Below are 15578 nucleotides of genomic sequence, written 5' to 3'. Positions count from 1 at the left end.
CACCAGGATTTTTTTATCTCACCTCTGTTCAGAACTCTGTTGCCACTCACCTTTCTTGCCACTCATAGAATCGTAGAGTTGGAAGGGACAACAAGGGTCATCTACCCTTGTGGTGCAGGAATCTTTTGCCCAACGTGGGGCTCAAACCCACAACCCTGAGATTAAGAGACTCATGCTCTACAGACTGGGCAGCTGGCTTTAAATCAGACCCTTAATTCCCTACACTGGCTTCAAATCTAGTCCTAGACCCATCATAAACACCTTTGCCTTATGAAACCCTCTGTCACCTTGCCACGGTATCCCTTAAGTCCCATGTACCCCAATATTTATTTCTCCATCTTCACTTCCTTCAGCTGAATGTGCCATTTAACCAGCACTGCCTATGGCCCCTTCCTGTCCACAATGACTAACATGTTCTCTCAGATCTCCTGCATGGTATTAGGGATGAATGGACCAGTCTTTTCCATATCAGTTTCATTTGTGTTCCTTCATAAGTCTACTCTGTTCTGCTTCTGTATTAACTTATGAAAATTCTCATTTAAATATGTAAAAAGGTAAATGATCCCTGGCAGTTAAGTCCAGTCACAGATGACTCTGGGGTTGCGGTGCTCATCTCGCTTTACAGGCTGAGGGAGCCGGCGTTTGTCCACAGACAGTTTTTCCGGGTCATGTGGCCAGCATGACTAAGCCGTTTCTGGTGCAATGGAACACCGAAACCAGAGCAGTGTATGGAAATGCTGTTTTATTAAAGATACATGCAAAGTACACTCAATGCAAGCCGGGGGTGGGCAATGGACTGATTGATGAAACTGAAAACAAAACTCAAACAGCTCTGGTGGACTACCAAATATACAGTATGCAGCTGCAGGAAAATAGAGCTAGGTGTAAGTGGAGAAACTTCTCCAGTCATTGAGGCAATAGGTAATGGCTTGATGAAGTGTCAACCTCTCTCTGGAAGCACTCACTGAGAGCACCCTCATCTTATAAAGCTAGTTACACAACTAAGCATTCAACTGAAAGCACAAAGGGTCAAAGCAGGGATGGGATCTGCATGCAAGCCCACCCTCAACAATCTTGGGTGCACTGGCTGCCCTGCAGACCTTTGCAGGATTGGTGCAAAGGTCTGGAAGTGTGATTGAATGTGATTAGAAAGCTCTGCATTAAGCAGGAGCCCAGGCTTATCAGAGTTTGCAATTGCAGGGAAAGTTAAATCAGCCTTCCGGAGACTTGCCGATGGAGTGAAATGTTGCCGATTATTTTAAAGTCTCTGTAGTGCATGGATGGGAGCCCTTGGAGTCCTCTGCAGGCCTTTCTTTGAGTGCTTTGGACTAGCTGGAATGTGACCTTGAACTTGTGATAGAGCCTTTCACTTGCCTAGTAAGAGGATGGAGATATGTGACACATGAGTGAGTATAGAAGCTTTTGCATGGCTGTAGTTTTCCAGTAGCCATTATTTTAAAACCTTTCCAAGATCAGACTCCTCTACCTATTCCATATCCTCTATCCTCCTCCACCCCAAATGTGGGTTGTTCCTGCATAAGCTGTTCTTTAGATCAATTATTTTTATTCTGGAACTCCTTCGCCTTTCATTTCATTCTGTAGGTCGATCCCTACTGCCTGATCCACTTGCTCCATCAAGGAAGTAAGCTGCTCTTTCATAAGGAAAACCTGTGCAGCTATTTCTGCTTTGCCATCCTCTTCGCCTGCCTCCAGTGTGCTGCAAAATCTCCTCCACTCTGACCGACTGCGGATGCTGTGCTCAGGAATTCCTACGAAACAACGATGCTTCCTGCAGAAGTATCCATTTCAGGCTCAGCTGGGTGAATAACTCTTCTGCCTGGGGAGCCAAATCATCTTCAGGACTTGTCTCAGACCAGCCCAATTCATTGGCAAAGGACAAGGTGGGACCTCCTGCTACCATTCCAACAGATGGCCTGACCAGAATCCTTTTTAACATGATTGATAGGACAGTGTCTCCCACTGCATATGAGGACAGCTGCAGGGTAGCTTAGGGGCAACAGGAATGCGTCATGGCACCCACAGTTTAGCCTGTTCCTCACCTTTCAGCATCTGTCATCTGAGTCAGCCACCTCGCTCTGTCCAGCAGCCAGGTTGGCCATGCCTGAAGCAATCCTGCTTCTGATGTTTGGTTGGGGCCTTTTGCTTCAAACCAAAGTCCTGGAATATGTCTGATTAAACTGGAGGGGGAAGAGATCTCAGAAGACCTCAAACACCCATCTTGTTAGGTGGCATGGCTACTGCTGGCTCCCTTCCTTTCAAGCTTTAGGTGAGCTGATAAGGGTTTCTCCTTTTTCCTAGCCTCCAGTTTGGTTTGGTCTCCCCCATTGACAACGCTTCGACTGTTTTATTCTGCTCTTGGTTTCATTGTATTTAGACTGGCTTTCATTGTCTTGTGAGCTGCATTTAGGACCCCAAAGTAGCATATAAATAGGCCTTCTCGGTGGGGGCACCCTGACTGTGAAATGCCCTCCCCCCGAAATGCTCACCTGGTGCCTAAACTATGATCCCCTTGGCACCAGGTTGAGACTTCTTTGTTTCCCAGGTCATTTAATTTTAGTATGTTTTAGTGCGTTTAGATTTCAGCATAAATTGCCTTCTCTTTGGTTTATTTTAGGTTGGCTTCTATATATTATGCTACTCTGTTTCTGCATTGCTTTTCTTCATGTTTTATGTCAGTTCTATGTTTCTGTGGTGTTTCTGCAGAGATCATTTTACAAATTGCATTGTATTTGTGTTTTTATTGATTTTTGCAAAATGCCCAGGGGGCTTTGGCCCACGGGTGGTCTAGAAATGATGGAAGTAAATAAAATAAATTCTATAAATGACAACAACCCAGCACTGAGGAAGATAAAAGATATTTGTCAACCCTGACTTTTTTCCCTTTGCCTGTAAGTGGATATAAACAGTCTTTTTCATATCTCTGAGAATCAGTTTGTGCATTATAACAAACATGTTAAATCACTCCACGTGGAAGTTGTTTCCCTGTAGTAAACAGTTAGTAGAATCGATCGTGTAGCTTTCTTCATGCCAATAAATATGCCTAAAATAAATTATTTGTTCTGCTACTTGCACTCTTTCACTGAGCTGAGCTGTTCCACCTTACTGGGTTACCAAAGCCTGCTTTATTTACTTATTAGAGACATTTCTATACTGCTCGGTTACTAAGCAGTATATACATAAAAACCATCCACAGAACATGGGGCAAATAAAAATTATCATAACATCAAACACTCCCTTAAAATGCCTACTGGATCAAGAAATTCTTAGTTATGCACCTGAAGTTCCACAAGGAAAGTGTCTGTCTAATCAAAATTGGGAGGGAGTTCCACAGGCTTCAGCCCACTACACTGAATGCATGGCTTCTAGTAGCTACAAGCCATGCAGCTGCGTCATGGGGGACCACCAACAGAGACTCCTCCAAAGATCTCAGTGATTGAGTTGGGATATAAGAGATCAGATGGTCCTTAAGGTTGCTAGGAGTTCAGCCTACACTCGAGTAGGACCCTGGCAGAGACACATGCCCGACTGGCATGTTCCCTCCCTCCTGGTCGATCGTTTGGGAGCTTCTAAAGCTTTCTTCTGCCCGAACATCACAGTGACCTATGCCAACCGACACCGGCACACTTAGGGATCCACAGAGTTTGCACATCATGCATAACAGGCCTCAGCAACTCAGCATTTTGGCTAATCTACTTTATTAACATATAAAAACACATGGAGCACTGCAACATGGCTCCCTCTCTCTCTAGCATCAGACAGCAAAGAGAAAGAACAAAGGACAATAGTCCCACTTCACAGAACACAGTAACACAAACATCCTGTCTCCGTCACTTCCCACTTTGTGGAGTCAAAACATATACCGTCATGTGATAGACAACAATCCCATGACTGCAGTCATGGAGCAGGAATTCTAACAAAGGTATCTGGAACCCAAATTGTAAATTAATGCTAGAACCTTGAATCTGTCCTGGTTATATATGGGCTGCCAGGGCAAGCTTTTGAGCATTGGTGCTATGTGCTGGCACCAGTCTGTCTTCATCAACAGTCTAGCCACAGCATTTCACACCAGCTAGAGCTTCCAGACCTGGTGCAAAGGTACATGGAACATGCACATGGAGCACACTGAAATAATCAGGCCTCTCTGAGAATGGCCACAGTTGGCTTACTAGCTGCAACTGGGAAAAGACACTCCTGAGACCATCATATGAGGCTTAATCGTTGTGTGAATGCCGTGAATTGGAACAATTTAAAGGAGGCTCCAATGGGTAGCCCTAACTCCAGAAATAGAAAAGTATAAGAGAATGAAATAGTGGCACATCTAGTTCAGAGGTGGAGAAGCTGTAGCTTTCCAGATGTTATTGGACTCCATCAGTTCCAGCCAGCATGGTCAGAGGTGCAGGTTTAACATCCCTGATCCATGGGGAAATCTGTTATGACTAAACTGAGGTCCCATCTGCACTCTTTATTTAAAGCAGCCCCATGAATGGCCATGATTTCCCCTAAAGATTCCTGAGAACAATAGGGTGCTGTGAATTGTTAGAAGACCCCTATTCCCCTCACAGAGCTACAAGTCCCAGAGTGGTTTAACATTTGATCCTTCTTCATAGGGAACTTTGGGAATCAAAGAATCTGAGGGGAATAGGGGGGTCTCCTTACAACTCAGAGCACCCTTAACAAACTACACATCTCATCATTCCTTGGGGAAAGCCATGTGGCATGATACTGCTTTTAACGTGTAGTACAGCGAGGGCCTGACATGCTACCTCCAGTTACATACAGTCTCATTCATAGTTTCTCTCAGTAAAATGGTTGAGAGCTTCTGGTCTCAGGAAGAAGAATAGGGCCAGCCCAACACTACATCCTACCGTGGCATCAAACTGACTCAATTGCAGCTCAGCGGAATGGAAAGAAGGCCAATACCGTTGCAAAGCCAATACCTGAATCTTCTCTCAGCTCTTCTGAATGCAGCTCCTCGCCAAGTGAGGTGGCATTGGTTGTGGCTGATATATGTTCCTGTCGCGTCTCTTCTGAGGTAAGTGCCTGGCATGTGGGGGATGAAGGGTCACTCAGCATTGCTCTGGTGGCACCAGTTGCTGCTTTGCTTTCAGAATCTAGGACACCATGACATTCTCTCATTAGTTAAACCATTAAGGATTTTCTGACGCCCACTTCCCATGCTACGGTTCTGAGTTAAAGGAGGGCCTCATTGGGTGGTTCTCAGAAAACCAGCCTGGGAACCCCTGTTTTAAGGGTGCTGTATGCAGGTGCTCAAAACAAACCAATAAATGATGCAGTGCACGGCCTCCATAGTAGTGCTATGGGATGGACTGCCGTGGAAGCATGCAGACTAGATATATACACAATGTCTTTAAATAAGTGCTGGTGGTGTTCTACATGAGATACAAACACTTATCCATGTGTGGTGGAGGTGCAATGTTTGGAGGGAGGGAATAATGACAGGGAGAGGATAGACAGACATTCCAGTATTTCTTCACATGCTAGTAGAGCTCAAGGTTATGCTATACAGATAGTGAGATTGGACTATGAAGTTAGGAACAGAGTTAATTCTCATTACCTGGGGTCACCAAGCACGGAAACAGGCTTAGCCCCCACTTTAAGCATAGGCCCGAAACTTTGAAGGCCCAAGACCTGATTTTCCTGCCTTAAGTGGATCCTAAATAGTGCTAGGCTAGGGCCAATGTGCTGACCATTCCGTCACCAAGTCCTGTCTTCATCTATCCTCCTCCTCCACATGGTGCTGCCTAAAGCATGTTATTTCATCCTGATGTAAGAACATAGCAACAAACCCTGATGGATCAGACCAAAGGCCCATGCAGTTTAGCATCCTGTTCTCATGACAGCCAGCCAGATGACTATGGGAAGCCCACAAGCAAGACCTAAGTGCAATAGCACTCATCCTACTTGTGACTCCCAGCAACTGGCATTCAGAGGCATACTTCCTCTGACAGTGGACATAGATCATAGCTCTTGTGGCCAGCAGCCACTGATAACCTTACCTTTCATGAATATGTCTAATCCACATGGCAGGACCAGCTCTCATCTAGATTCACCAGTTTACTTTCTTGCATATATAGTGAGAACAAAACCCACAATCATTTGGAGGCGGAATTGTGGTACAGGTGAAATGTATCCCTGAACATAAGTGGCCCATCTCTCACTGGCAAGGACTGGGGGAGGAATGAACTTTGACTTTGTGTGTGCAGAGCATACAGAAATACACTGTATCTCCCTGGCTTCCTTGCTTTCCCTGCATACCCTACCTGATTTAATGAAATTAACTGAGTTTATAAGATATTTCCTCATCTTAGGAATGAGAATGGCCTTGTGGAATGCATTTCTTGTACGTTTTAAAGCGACTACTTAAGCTCTGCTTGCCTCTTGCCTCTTTCACGGCAGCTGGAGTGAAGTAAGCTGCGTAATGGAAGTTGAATTTCTTTCTTTCCATTACAGACCACTAGAGGAGACCATAGGATGCTTTTGATCACAAAGAAGTTGAAGCACCCGATAAGGGAGGTGCAAGGACAGAGCAAACCAAAACAGCTCAAGGCTGTATGCTTCCCCTTATTAGTGCATGTAGATATATCCCTACTCTCCCAAACAATTTAACCCAACTCCATGGGATTTATTTATTTTCCCCTTGGTTTTTATTAGTTTACTATCAACATGGTTCATACGATTGCAGTATACGGAACCATATGGGCGATTAGGGAATTTCTTAAAAAGCAAATGAGAAATCAGCACCGGGGACAGTTCCCTAAGTCTGAAAATACAACACAATGCAGGCTGCAACATGTGCTACAAAATGTATTCACGAAAGGCAAACTTCGGTAGGTATTAGCATGCAGCACATGAAACAAGTAAGATTTGCCTTCTCTGTGCACATGTTAGAATGTAGCTATCAGGCACACCTTTCCAGTATACTTACATTGAGTATACACAGACCAAAATCCCACAAAGAGTCTTGTGGCACCTTAAAGGCTAACAAATTTATTATGGCATAAGCTTTTGTTGACCACAGTCCCCATCAGCAGATGCAAGGAGTGACATCCCCAGATGTTACCTGACAGCTGATGACCTCATTCAATGCCTCTGATGAAATGGGTTGCACTCCTCAAATGATTATGCTAGGCTAAACGTATTAGTCTTTAAAGTGTCACAAGACCCTTTGTTGTTTTGCTACGAGAGACCAATGTAGACCATTTCTCTGAAAACTGTGTTGTTGTTGTTTCAAATTCACTGTACGTGATTGTCAGACATGACACATGTATTGCAAACTTAGAGAAGAGAGTTCCCTCCAAAAACTGTAAAATGTGAAGCCATGGAGAAAAAAACTAACCTATGAGGATATATGCTGTTTTGATGTGAGAGCAGGTCTATAGTATTCATTCAAATCAGCCACTGACATTTTCCTATGTATAATTTAAATTACATAAAACGTGGGAGTCACATTTTTAAAAACCACTTTTGCTGTTGATCTGACATGATAGGATCCCAAATAATTCAGAAGATAGGGGTGGTGGAATCTATTAGGCCAATGTAAACAATACACTGAGGGTTGAGTATCCTTCATTATTTTCTGCTCCGAGCCAGAGCGTTGCCATGTTTTCCTTACTGAGACTGGTCTTCCTTCAACCTCCCTGCCTCAGAAATAATAGGCTCAGCACTATAATCCAAACCAAAGCAATTACTGGAAGAGGAACATGGGTGAGGAACCTGGAATGATCTCCAGCCAGAGAATTCACATCCCTCCATTTGAGACACCCTTCATCAGAAGCTGATGACAAGAGCGGCTTATCCTTGTTACTATTTCATTACAAGTTTCTGGAGCGGTGATTGAAAGGAGTTTCTATGGAGCTCAACTCCCTCCTCCCCCCCCCCCCCGTTTCATCAAGGGCACTCAGACCCAGCATTTCACACTGCTTGCAATCTGAGGACATGGGGAAACCTCGTCTGCATGCTGCAGAGCTCCCAGTGCAACATTTTTATAGGCTGAGCTCGCCCACTCTGCCTCGTAATCACGTTCGGAGAAAAGTTACTGTTCTTAAAATAGCCTTTGCAGCAGCACAGTTGCTATGATACGCTGCGAAGAGGGAGAGAAGGGAGTTCATTGCCTACGTTTCAACTCATTGTGAAGACAGCCCATACATAGTCATTGGCATATTAACTGCCACCCGCATTGTTTGCTGCCCGTGTCTTTTGTCTTTCCTTCCTTGTGCACTATAAAATCTGGTCGTTTGGGTGACACCCTACACTTTTGTAGCAGAGACAAGCTGCAGAAATGTGGGGAGGGGAGGAATCCCCATCAACATTTACTTTGTATTCTGAGGAGCCATATGAGAAAAGTGGTCCTGTGGTGTTTACAAGGAAAGCAGTGGCATGGGTTTTGAAGGCGAGCAGGGCTGGTGGTGCAGGAGGTGAGCAGAGCTGTAGCTCAGAAGAAGAAGAGTAGAAGAAGAGTTTGGATTTGATATCCCACTTTATCACTACCCGAAGGAGTCTCAAAGCGGCTAACATTCTCCTTTCCCTTCCCCCCTCACAACAAACACTCTGTGAGGTGAGTGGGGCTGAGAGACTTCAGAGAAGTGTGACTAGCCCAAGGTCACCCAGCAGCTGCATGTGGAGGAGCAGAGACCCGAACCCGGTTCCCCAGATTATGAATCTACCACTCTTAACCACTACACCACACTGGCTCTCAGAATACAGTATCTGCTCTGCATGCAGAAGGCCTCAGATTCAGGCCCTGGCATCTCCAGGTATGGCTAGGGAAGACTCCTGCCTGAAACCTCAGACAGCTATTGCTAGTCACTGTTGGCAGTATGTGTGGTGTCAGGTGCATGCAGGAGAAGTGAGTGAAGATGCGCAGCACAGCGCACCCTCCTGGCTTACGAAGAGAGAGCTGGAGGCCATGCAGGCGCCATCAGCAGAGTCCATCCTTCCATTGTCTCCCCCTTCTGGTAAGTAACAGGGATGTCACTGCTGGGAGGTCAAGGGCAACAGACACTCCTGGATGTGTGTAAGTGAGAGAAAGAGAGAGAGAGGGAGCGAGGGAAGGAGAGCTGTATCTATGGTCTGTATACATGTGCACTCATGCATGTGCATGAGTGTGTGCTGTGTGAGAGGCAGGGATTATAAGAATATAAGAATATAAGAACCCTGCAGGATCAGGCAAGCTGCCCATCTAGTCAGTCTGTCAGTTTTCTTGCACATATTCAAAGGCTGCCGCAATGTACACAGAATCCTTCAACAATTAAAAGAAAAGATGCTGGATTGATACAAAAAACATTTATGTTATCAAGTCAGAGCTATAAAAGTACCTTAATATACAAATGAAGACATTAAACAATAAAATTTATATGCTAAAATTATCACATGGCCACTAATATATTAAAAATGATGTTAATTAATACAGTGTGCAATTATATTCGGAGTTTGGTGATAAGGATAAAATATAGCTTGGTAGGGTCAAATAAATTCATCTCCTTTACAGTTGGTGGCTACCTTGGCTATATAATTTGCTCTAATTTTCCTAGCGGAAGTTGCAAAGAGTGTTACACGCCAGGTCACATACTTATCTGTGTCTGCGAGGAGATATAAAATAATGTCAGAGGGGTTTCTGGCCAGGGGACCTTGTCATTATAGGTGCTAAAAATCTTTCTCTTGCTTCATAATATAAGGGGCAGCGCAAGATATAATGCATAAGGTCCTCTACTTCAGGACATCCCCTAATGCAAACACGTTTGTTTGTTGGTATGCCTCTGTGTCTCCCATCGGCCCATCTATTCCAACATCCTTTTTCTCACAGTGGCTAACCAGATGTCTATAGGAAGCCCACAAGCAGAAGCTGAATGCAATAACATGTCCTCCACCCGCAGTTCGCATCAACTGATATTGTGGCTAGCAGCCAGGGATACTCCTCCATGAGAGAGTTAGTGTGGAGTGGCCTCAACTGTTTGGACCATGCCCATTATGGATTATTCAAACAAAGAATACAGCCTTTAAGCCAAAAAAAGCTAGCTAGCCACTCCTGAAGTACAGGTCAAGTAAGCAAAGGGAAAATAGGTCCTTGGACATGGCAAGATGAGGAAATTTAAGGAGAGGTGAAGGAGAGGACATGGGAGCCACACAGAAAGAACAAGCGAAAATGACAGAGGCAGAACTTGCAAGTAGCTTATTCTTCAGACAAAGCATCCACTGAGAGAAAAAGTGATGGACAAAGAGGGGTGGGGATTCATTACGGTGGACAGGGACAGGGAGGAGATGCACAAGAAGGGCTAGTTTCTGGAGATCCCCCTGAGCCTAGCAAAGGATCTCTGGTTGATGGGACTGTGTTTCTAGTTTAGTTCCTGGAACTCGAAGTATAGTGCTCTCCCTTCCAGGGCCAGCCCAATACATTTTGATACCAGAGTTTCTCTACCTTTCATCCAACCCACATTTAAAAAGTGCTACACTATGGAGATGATAATTCCTCCCTTCCTCTATATGCCCAACATCTTAGTGCTGCCTGAAACTGGTTACACAGCATTTCCTAAGACATGCTCAACTCTCTGCAATTGGACTTCAGATGCTTCACATTGGATTAGATGCATCTCTCTCTCTCTCTCTCTCTCTCTCTCTCTCTCTCTCTCTCTCTCTCCCTATAATTTATTAGGGTTTTCACATTATTACAATAGAGCAGCCCATTCTTCATTCCCTCTTCCCACTCTTAGCTTCCCTCCTTCCAACCTCACACCCACTTTTTTAAAAAATAAAAAAATAGGAACCGTATTTTCAACTCTGATAATTCAGTTCTTCAGTATACTATACATGCTCAGATAAGGGTTAGGGGTGTCAGTGGTCTTCTGGGCTCCCATCCGTTAAGTTCCATCCCTGCATTGTCTTCCCACTGCTTCTAGCTGTGGGCATTACTCAGTTAAGAGCTAAAAAAAAAATGTCACCCAAAATCTCTCCGAAGCTTGACTTTTTACTGCATTTCTAGATATTATCTGGTCACTTTTGTGCATGAAGCCAGAAGGAAAAGGAATATCCCCAAGGGGATCCAATTTGGGCACAAACATTTTTATTCTTCTTCAATGTCCTTTAATCAACTATGTTTCTATATACTTCTAAATGTATTTAAACAGCTTCAAAGCTGAGAAGACTGTAATGTTTAGGTAACGATATCTGAAGCTTTTTTGATTCTCAGCTCTTCACTGGATGCCTGATCCTACACGCTATAAATTTGCAGGAGCTGATCGCAACTCCGCAAAAAAATTGTTCAGTTTATTGAGACTGCTTTTGGGTGTCTGTTAAGGAAACCTACAGATCTGATAATTATTGTTCATTCTTCAGTGCAGTTACCTCCAATTTTGCATTTTAAAGCTATAATCATATCTGCATTTATGTCATGCTTTAAAGTGCTTGAAACACTTTGCACAGATCATCTCAGAAATTCCTGCAAACACAACTGGAAGTTGTCATATACTACGTTGGTCTCAGGTGGTAGGATTTTGTGTTTCCGGTGCAATAAGATAATGTAACAGTAATGCATTTTACACTGGGCTTGTGATTGGTGGATTGCAGGGGGTTGGACTAGATGACCCTCGAGGTCCCTTCCAGCTCTACAATTCTATGATTCCACTTTTAGTAACTGTGGCATTCCTCTGGTACAACAGAAGCTCCAGCGCCTTCCAAGATTTAATGCACTTTGCTGAGCGTAATAATGCAGATCTGACAACTGCAAACCCTTGAATTAAAACAGTGCTAAATTGCAAAAGATGAGGATGTAACTGCTGCGTACCTAGGAACAGGCTTATGGACAGTTCTTTAAAAAGACATTGTGGGTGAATTTTAAACAGAGGTTAATAAACAGGATGTGTTACTAAAACTGTAAAGTAAACCCCCTGAGACTCAAGGCATCCATCGTGTTGGGAAGGAAGAACATGGATCATGCTAGATTGCTCTTGGCGACCCATTATTCAAACTCTCCTGCCTAGACAGACGGTGTTGCGTTGTAAATTTGCTCACTCGAAGCTTTCTTTGGTGACATAGGACCATGGCAAAGACGAGAATGAAACAAAAAACAACACCCCAATTCTTGCTCTTCTCTTCTCCAGAGATGTTTGGAAGAGAAGAGGAAAGTGGAACAGAGGAGAAGGCAAATGTGTGATGGAGTCAATGGTGTAACCACGCAAGCCATGCCAATGACAGAGCAGAGGTACAGAAATTATTGGCTAAAAAATGATGCATGAGTTTCCTCGCCTCTGTTTGTTTTAAATATTGAACCAGAAATGGGTTAACCATTAGAGCAAAGCACGGATGGGGAACCTGTGGCGCTCCAGATGTTGCTGGACAACAGCTTCCATCATCTAAGGCCATTGGCCATGTTAGCTACAGCTGATGGGAGTTAGAATCAGGGTGGTGTAGTGGTTAGAGTGTTGGACTAAGACTTGGGAAACCAGGCTTCGAATCTTCACCCAGCCATGAGGTTCAGTGAGTGACTTTGGGTGAGTCATTTCCTCTCAGTCTAATGTGCGTCACAGGGGTATTGTGAGGATAAAATGGGTAAGGGAAGGACCATGTACATCACTTTGTGCTCCTGGAAGGAAAGGTGGGCTGCAGATGTTTTAAAAAATATAACATCTCGAGGGACTTCAGAAAACTTCGCAGAAATTGGAGGATGGTTTCTCAGCATGTATGTGTTGCATGTGGATTTTACAGGAACAAAATGTGGTGGTGGTGGTGTTATTTTGATATAATGTTTACATGGCAAAATGTCTTCCAAGCTGAAAATCACTTATAAAATCTATGCATATGCCTTCACTACAGACAGAAGAAAAACACTGGGGGGCATTAGTCTAGACCCCCTTCATTGTTCCCCCTGAATGCTAAAGTACCTATCTAAAATGACTGATTTGTTTGTTTGTTTTAAACAGTGAGATCCCTTCCAGTTTCCTATGGCAAGGAGTGGGGGGGAATAAAAATACAAAGATTGTTTTCACTTGCCTTGTTCCATAATTTCCAGCAGGCCTTTCTTAATAAGTTCGTCCCGACCTTGCCTTGTGGTTGTCTTCTTCTCTAACACTGCAAAAAGGGGTGTTGTGGGGTGAGCATGGTCAACATGGAACATCAGAGCAGACAGAGCGTGGAAATGAAGAACACAAGAAGCCTGCATGAATGGGTGAAGGATGTAACGCTTGAAGGATGGCACAGCAAGTGAGAGGTTAAATGCAGTGTCTCTCTTTCTCACCCTCCCCACCTCCCATTGATCAGACTGCCTTACTCATTCTTAACTTTTGTATCCCACCCTTCTTCCAAGTTCTTTAGGGCAAATGGACATGGCGGATAATCCTGAAGTCAACCAATGACCTCATGGTGGAATGGGGATTGGAACCCAAAGCCTTCCAGATCCAGCACTCTGTTGACTACACCACACTAGCTTGTAGGATTGCACAGACACACAGTGTAAAGTGGCTTCTGCTATCACAGGAAGCCCCCATCTCTCCTCCCAGCATCTCACATGCTTTGAATCATGACTGAAAAACTTGGGCAAGTTCCCTAGTCCAGCAAAAGACATAGCAAGAAAGGCTTGGATCCTGTGATGCTATGGAATGATGCTACGTCAGAGAATTGTAGGAAGTCCAAAATGGCATTTGCATCATAGTTTCCCACTGTAGATGAGGTCCAGCAGACCATACTCTGTTGGAGGGGACCGGGTGTTCCTCAGAGCTGAATGTCTGATGTTGGAGACAAACTGGGGACAAATAACCTCATTTCTCTCCATAAGCAGGTTTCTAAAACATAAGAAAAGCTTTGCTGGATCAGGCCAGCAGCCCATCTAGTCCAACATCTTTTTCTCACAGGGCACAACCAGATGTGCAAGAACATACTCCCCTCCTGTAGTTGTTTCCCAACAACTGGTATTCAGAAGTATTCTGTCTCCAACAGTTGAGGCACATGGTTAGTAACAAGCCCCACCCTTCTATGAATTTGTCCAACTCTCCACTGAAGCCATCCAAACTGGTGACTATCATTTCTCTCTGTGGGAATGAATTCTGTAGTTAAGCTATGTACACTTTGAAGAAATACTTTTTTGGTCTGTCCTGAACCTTCCAACATTCAGCTTCTCTAGATGTCCATGATTCTGGACAGTTGAGACAGACTGCCAGGCTAGATGGAATTCTGATCTTATCAAGCAAGGTAATGTTTATGCTAAAGCCGGGCTTTTTTTTTTCAGCTGGAACTCGCCGGACTCAGTTCTGGCACCTCTCAAGTGGGCATTCATGGTGAGTTCCGACACCTCTTTTTTCTAGAATAATAGTACAGTCGTACCTTGGAAGTCAAACAGAATCCGTTCCGGAAGTCTGTTCAACTTCCAAAGCATTTGGAAACCAAAGGTGTGGCTTCTAATTGGCTGCTCCTACAGCCAATCCCCTTCATGGATCACTGCCTTGCCGTGGCGAAGGGGCTTGAAGAACTCAGAGAAGCTATGAACTATGCCGAGCAGGGCACCCAAGATGAACAGGTCATAGTGGAGAGTTTTGACCAAACGTGATCCACCTGGAGTAGGAACCGGCAAGCCACTCCAGTATCCCTGCCAAGAAAACTCCATGGACAAAGACAACAGGCATATAAAAGTTATGACGCTGGAAGATGAGCCCCTCAGGTCAGAAGGCGTCCAACATGCTACTGGGGAAGAGCGGAGGACAAGTACAAGTAGATCCAGAGCTGATGAAGCGGCTGGGCCAAAGCCGAAAGGACGCTCAGTTGTGGATATGCATGGAAGCGAAAGGAAAGTCCAATGCTGTAAAGAAAAATATTGCATAGGAACCTGGAATGTAAGAACCATGAACCTGGGTAAGTTGGATGTGGTCAAAAATGAGATGGCAAGAATAAATATTGACATCCTGGGCATCAGTGAGCTAAAATGGACGGGAATGGGCGAATTCAGTTCGGATGACTATCATATCTACTACTGTGGGCAAGAAACCCGTAAGAGAAATGGAGTGGCCCTCATAGTCAACAAAAGAGTGGCGAAAGCTGTACTGGGATGCAGTCTCAAAAATGATAGAATGATCTCGATACGAATCCAAGGCAGACCTTTTAACATCACAGTAATCCAAGTTTATGCACCAACTACTGGTGCTGAAGAAACTGAAATTGACCAATTCTATGAAGACTTACAAGACCTTATAGAAGTGACACCAAAGAAGGATGTTCTGCTCATTATAGGGGATTGGAATGCTAAAGTAGGGAATCAAGAGATAAAAGGAACAACAGGCAAGTTTGGCCTTGGAGATCAAAACGAAGCAGGGCAAAGGCTAATAGAGTTCTGTCAAGAGAACAAACTGGTCATCACAAACACGCTTTTCCAACAACACAAGAGACGACTCTACACATGGACATCCCCAGATGGGCAACATCGAAATCAGATTGATTATATTCTCTGCAGCCAAAGATGGAGAAGCTCTATACAGTCAGCAAAAACAAGACCTGGAGCTGACTGTGGCTCAGATCATCAGCTCCTTATAGCAAAATTCAAGCTTAAACTGAAGAAAGTA

The 15578-nt window shown here is 44.2% G+C and overlaps 1 protein-coding gene across 5 annotated transcripts in view; it reads right to left on the bottom strand.

Annotated features, from left to right (window-relative positions):
• Window positions 1-15578, bottom strand: part of PHACTR3 (phosphatase and actin regulator 3) — a 217469-nt gene that overhangs the window by 95486 nt on the left and 106405 nt on the right. For 2 of the 5 annotated variants that reach the window (XM_082226126.1, XM_082226122.1), the window contains exons 4-5: window positions 13024-13101; window positions 4959-5132 (exon numbers count right to left, since the gene is read on the bottom strand). The exons of 1 other annotated variant lie outside the window; for it this stretch is intronic. In XM_082226126.1, coding sequence (XP_082082252.1) covers window positions 4959-5132; window positions 13024-13101 — 252 coding nt within the window. The remainder of the gene's footprint in view (window positions 1-4958; window positions 5133-13023; window positions 13102-15578) is intronic. 2 more of the 5 variants (XM_082226124.1, XM_082226123.1) reach the window with 2 other exon arrangements.

This window comes from Podarcis vaucheri (assembly GCF_965113315.1).
Source record: "Podarcis vaucheri genome assembly, chromosome: 6".
Taxonomy (NCBI): Eukaryota; Metazoa; Chordata; class Lepidosauria; order Squamata; family Lacertidae; genus Podarcis; species Podarcis vaucheri.
The sequence above is the reverse complement of the archived record's forward strand: the minus strand, read 5'-3'. Positions and strand labels throughout refer to the sequence as shown.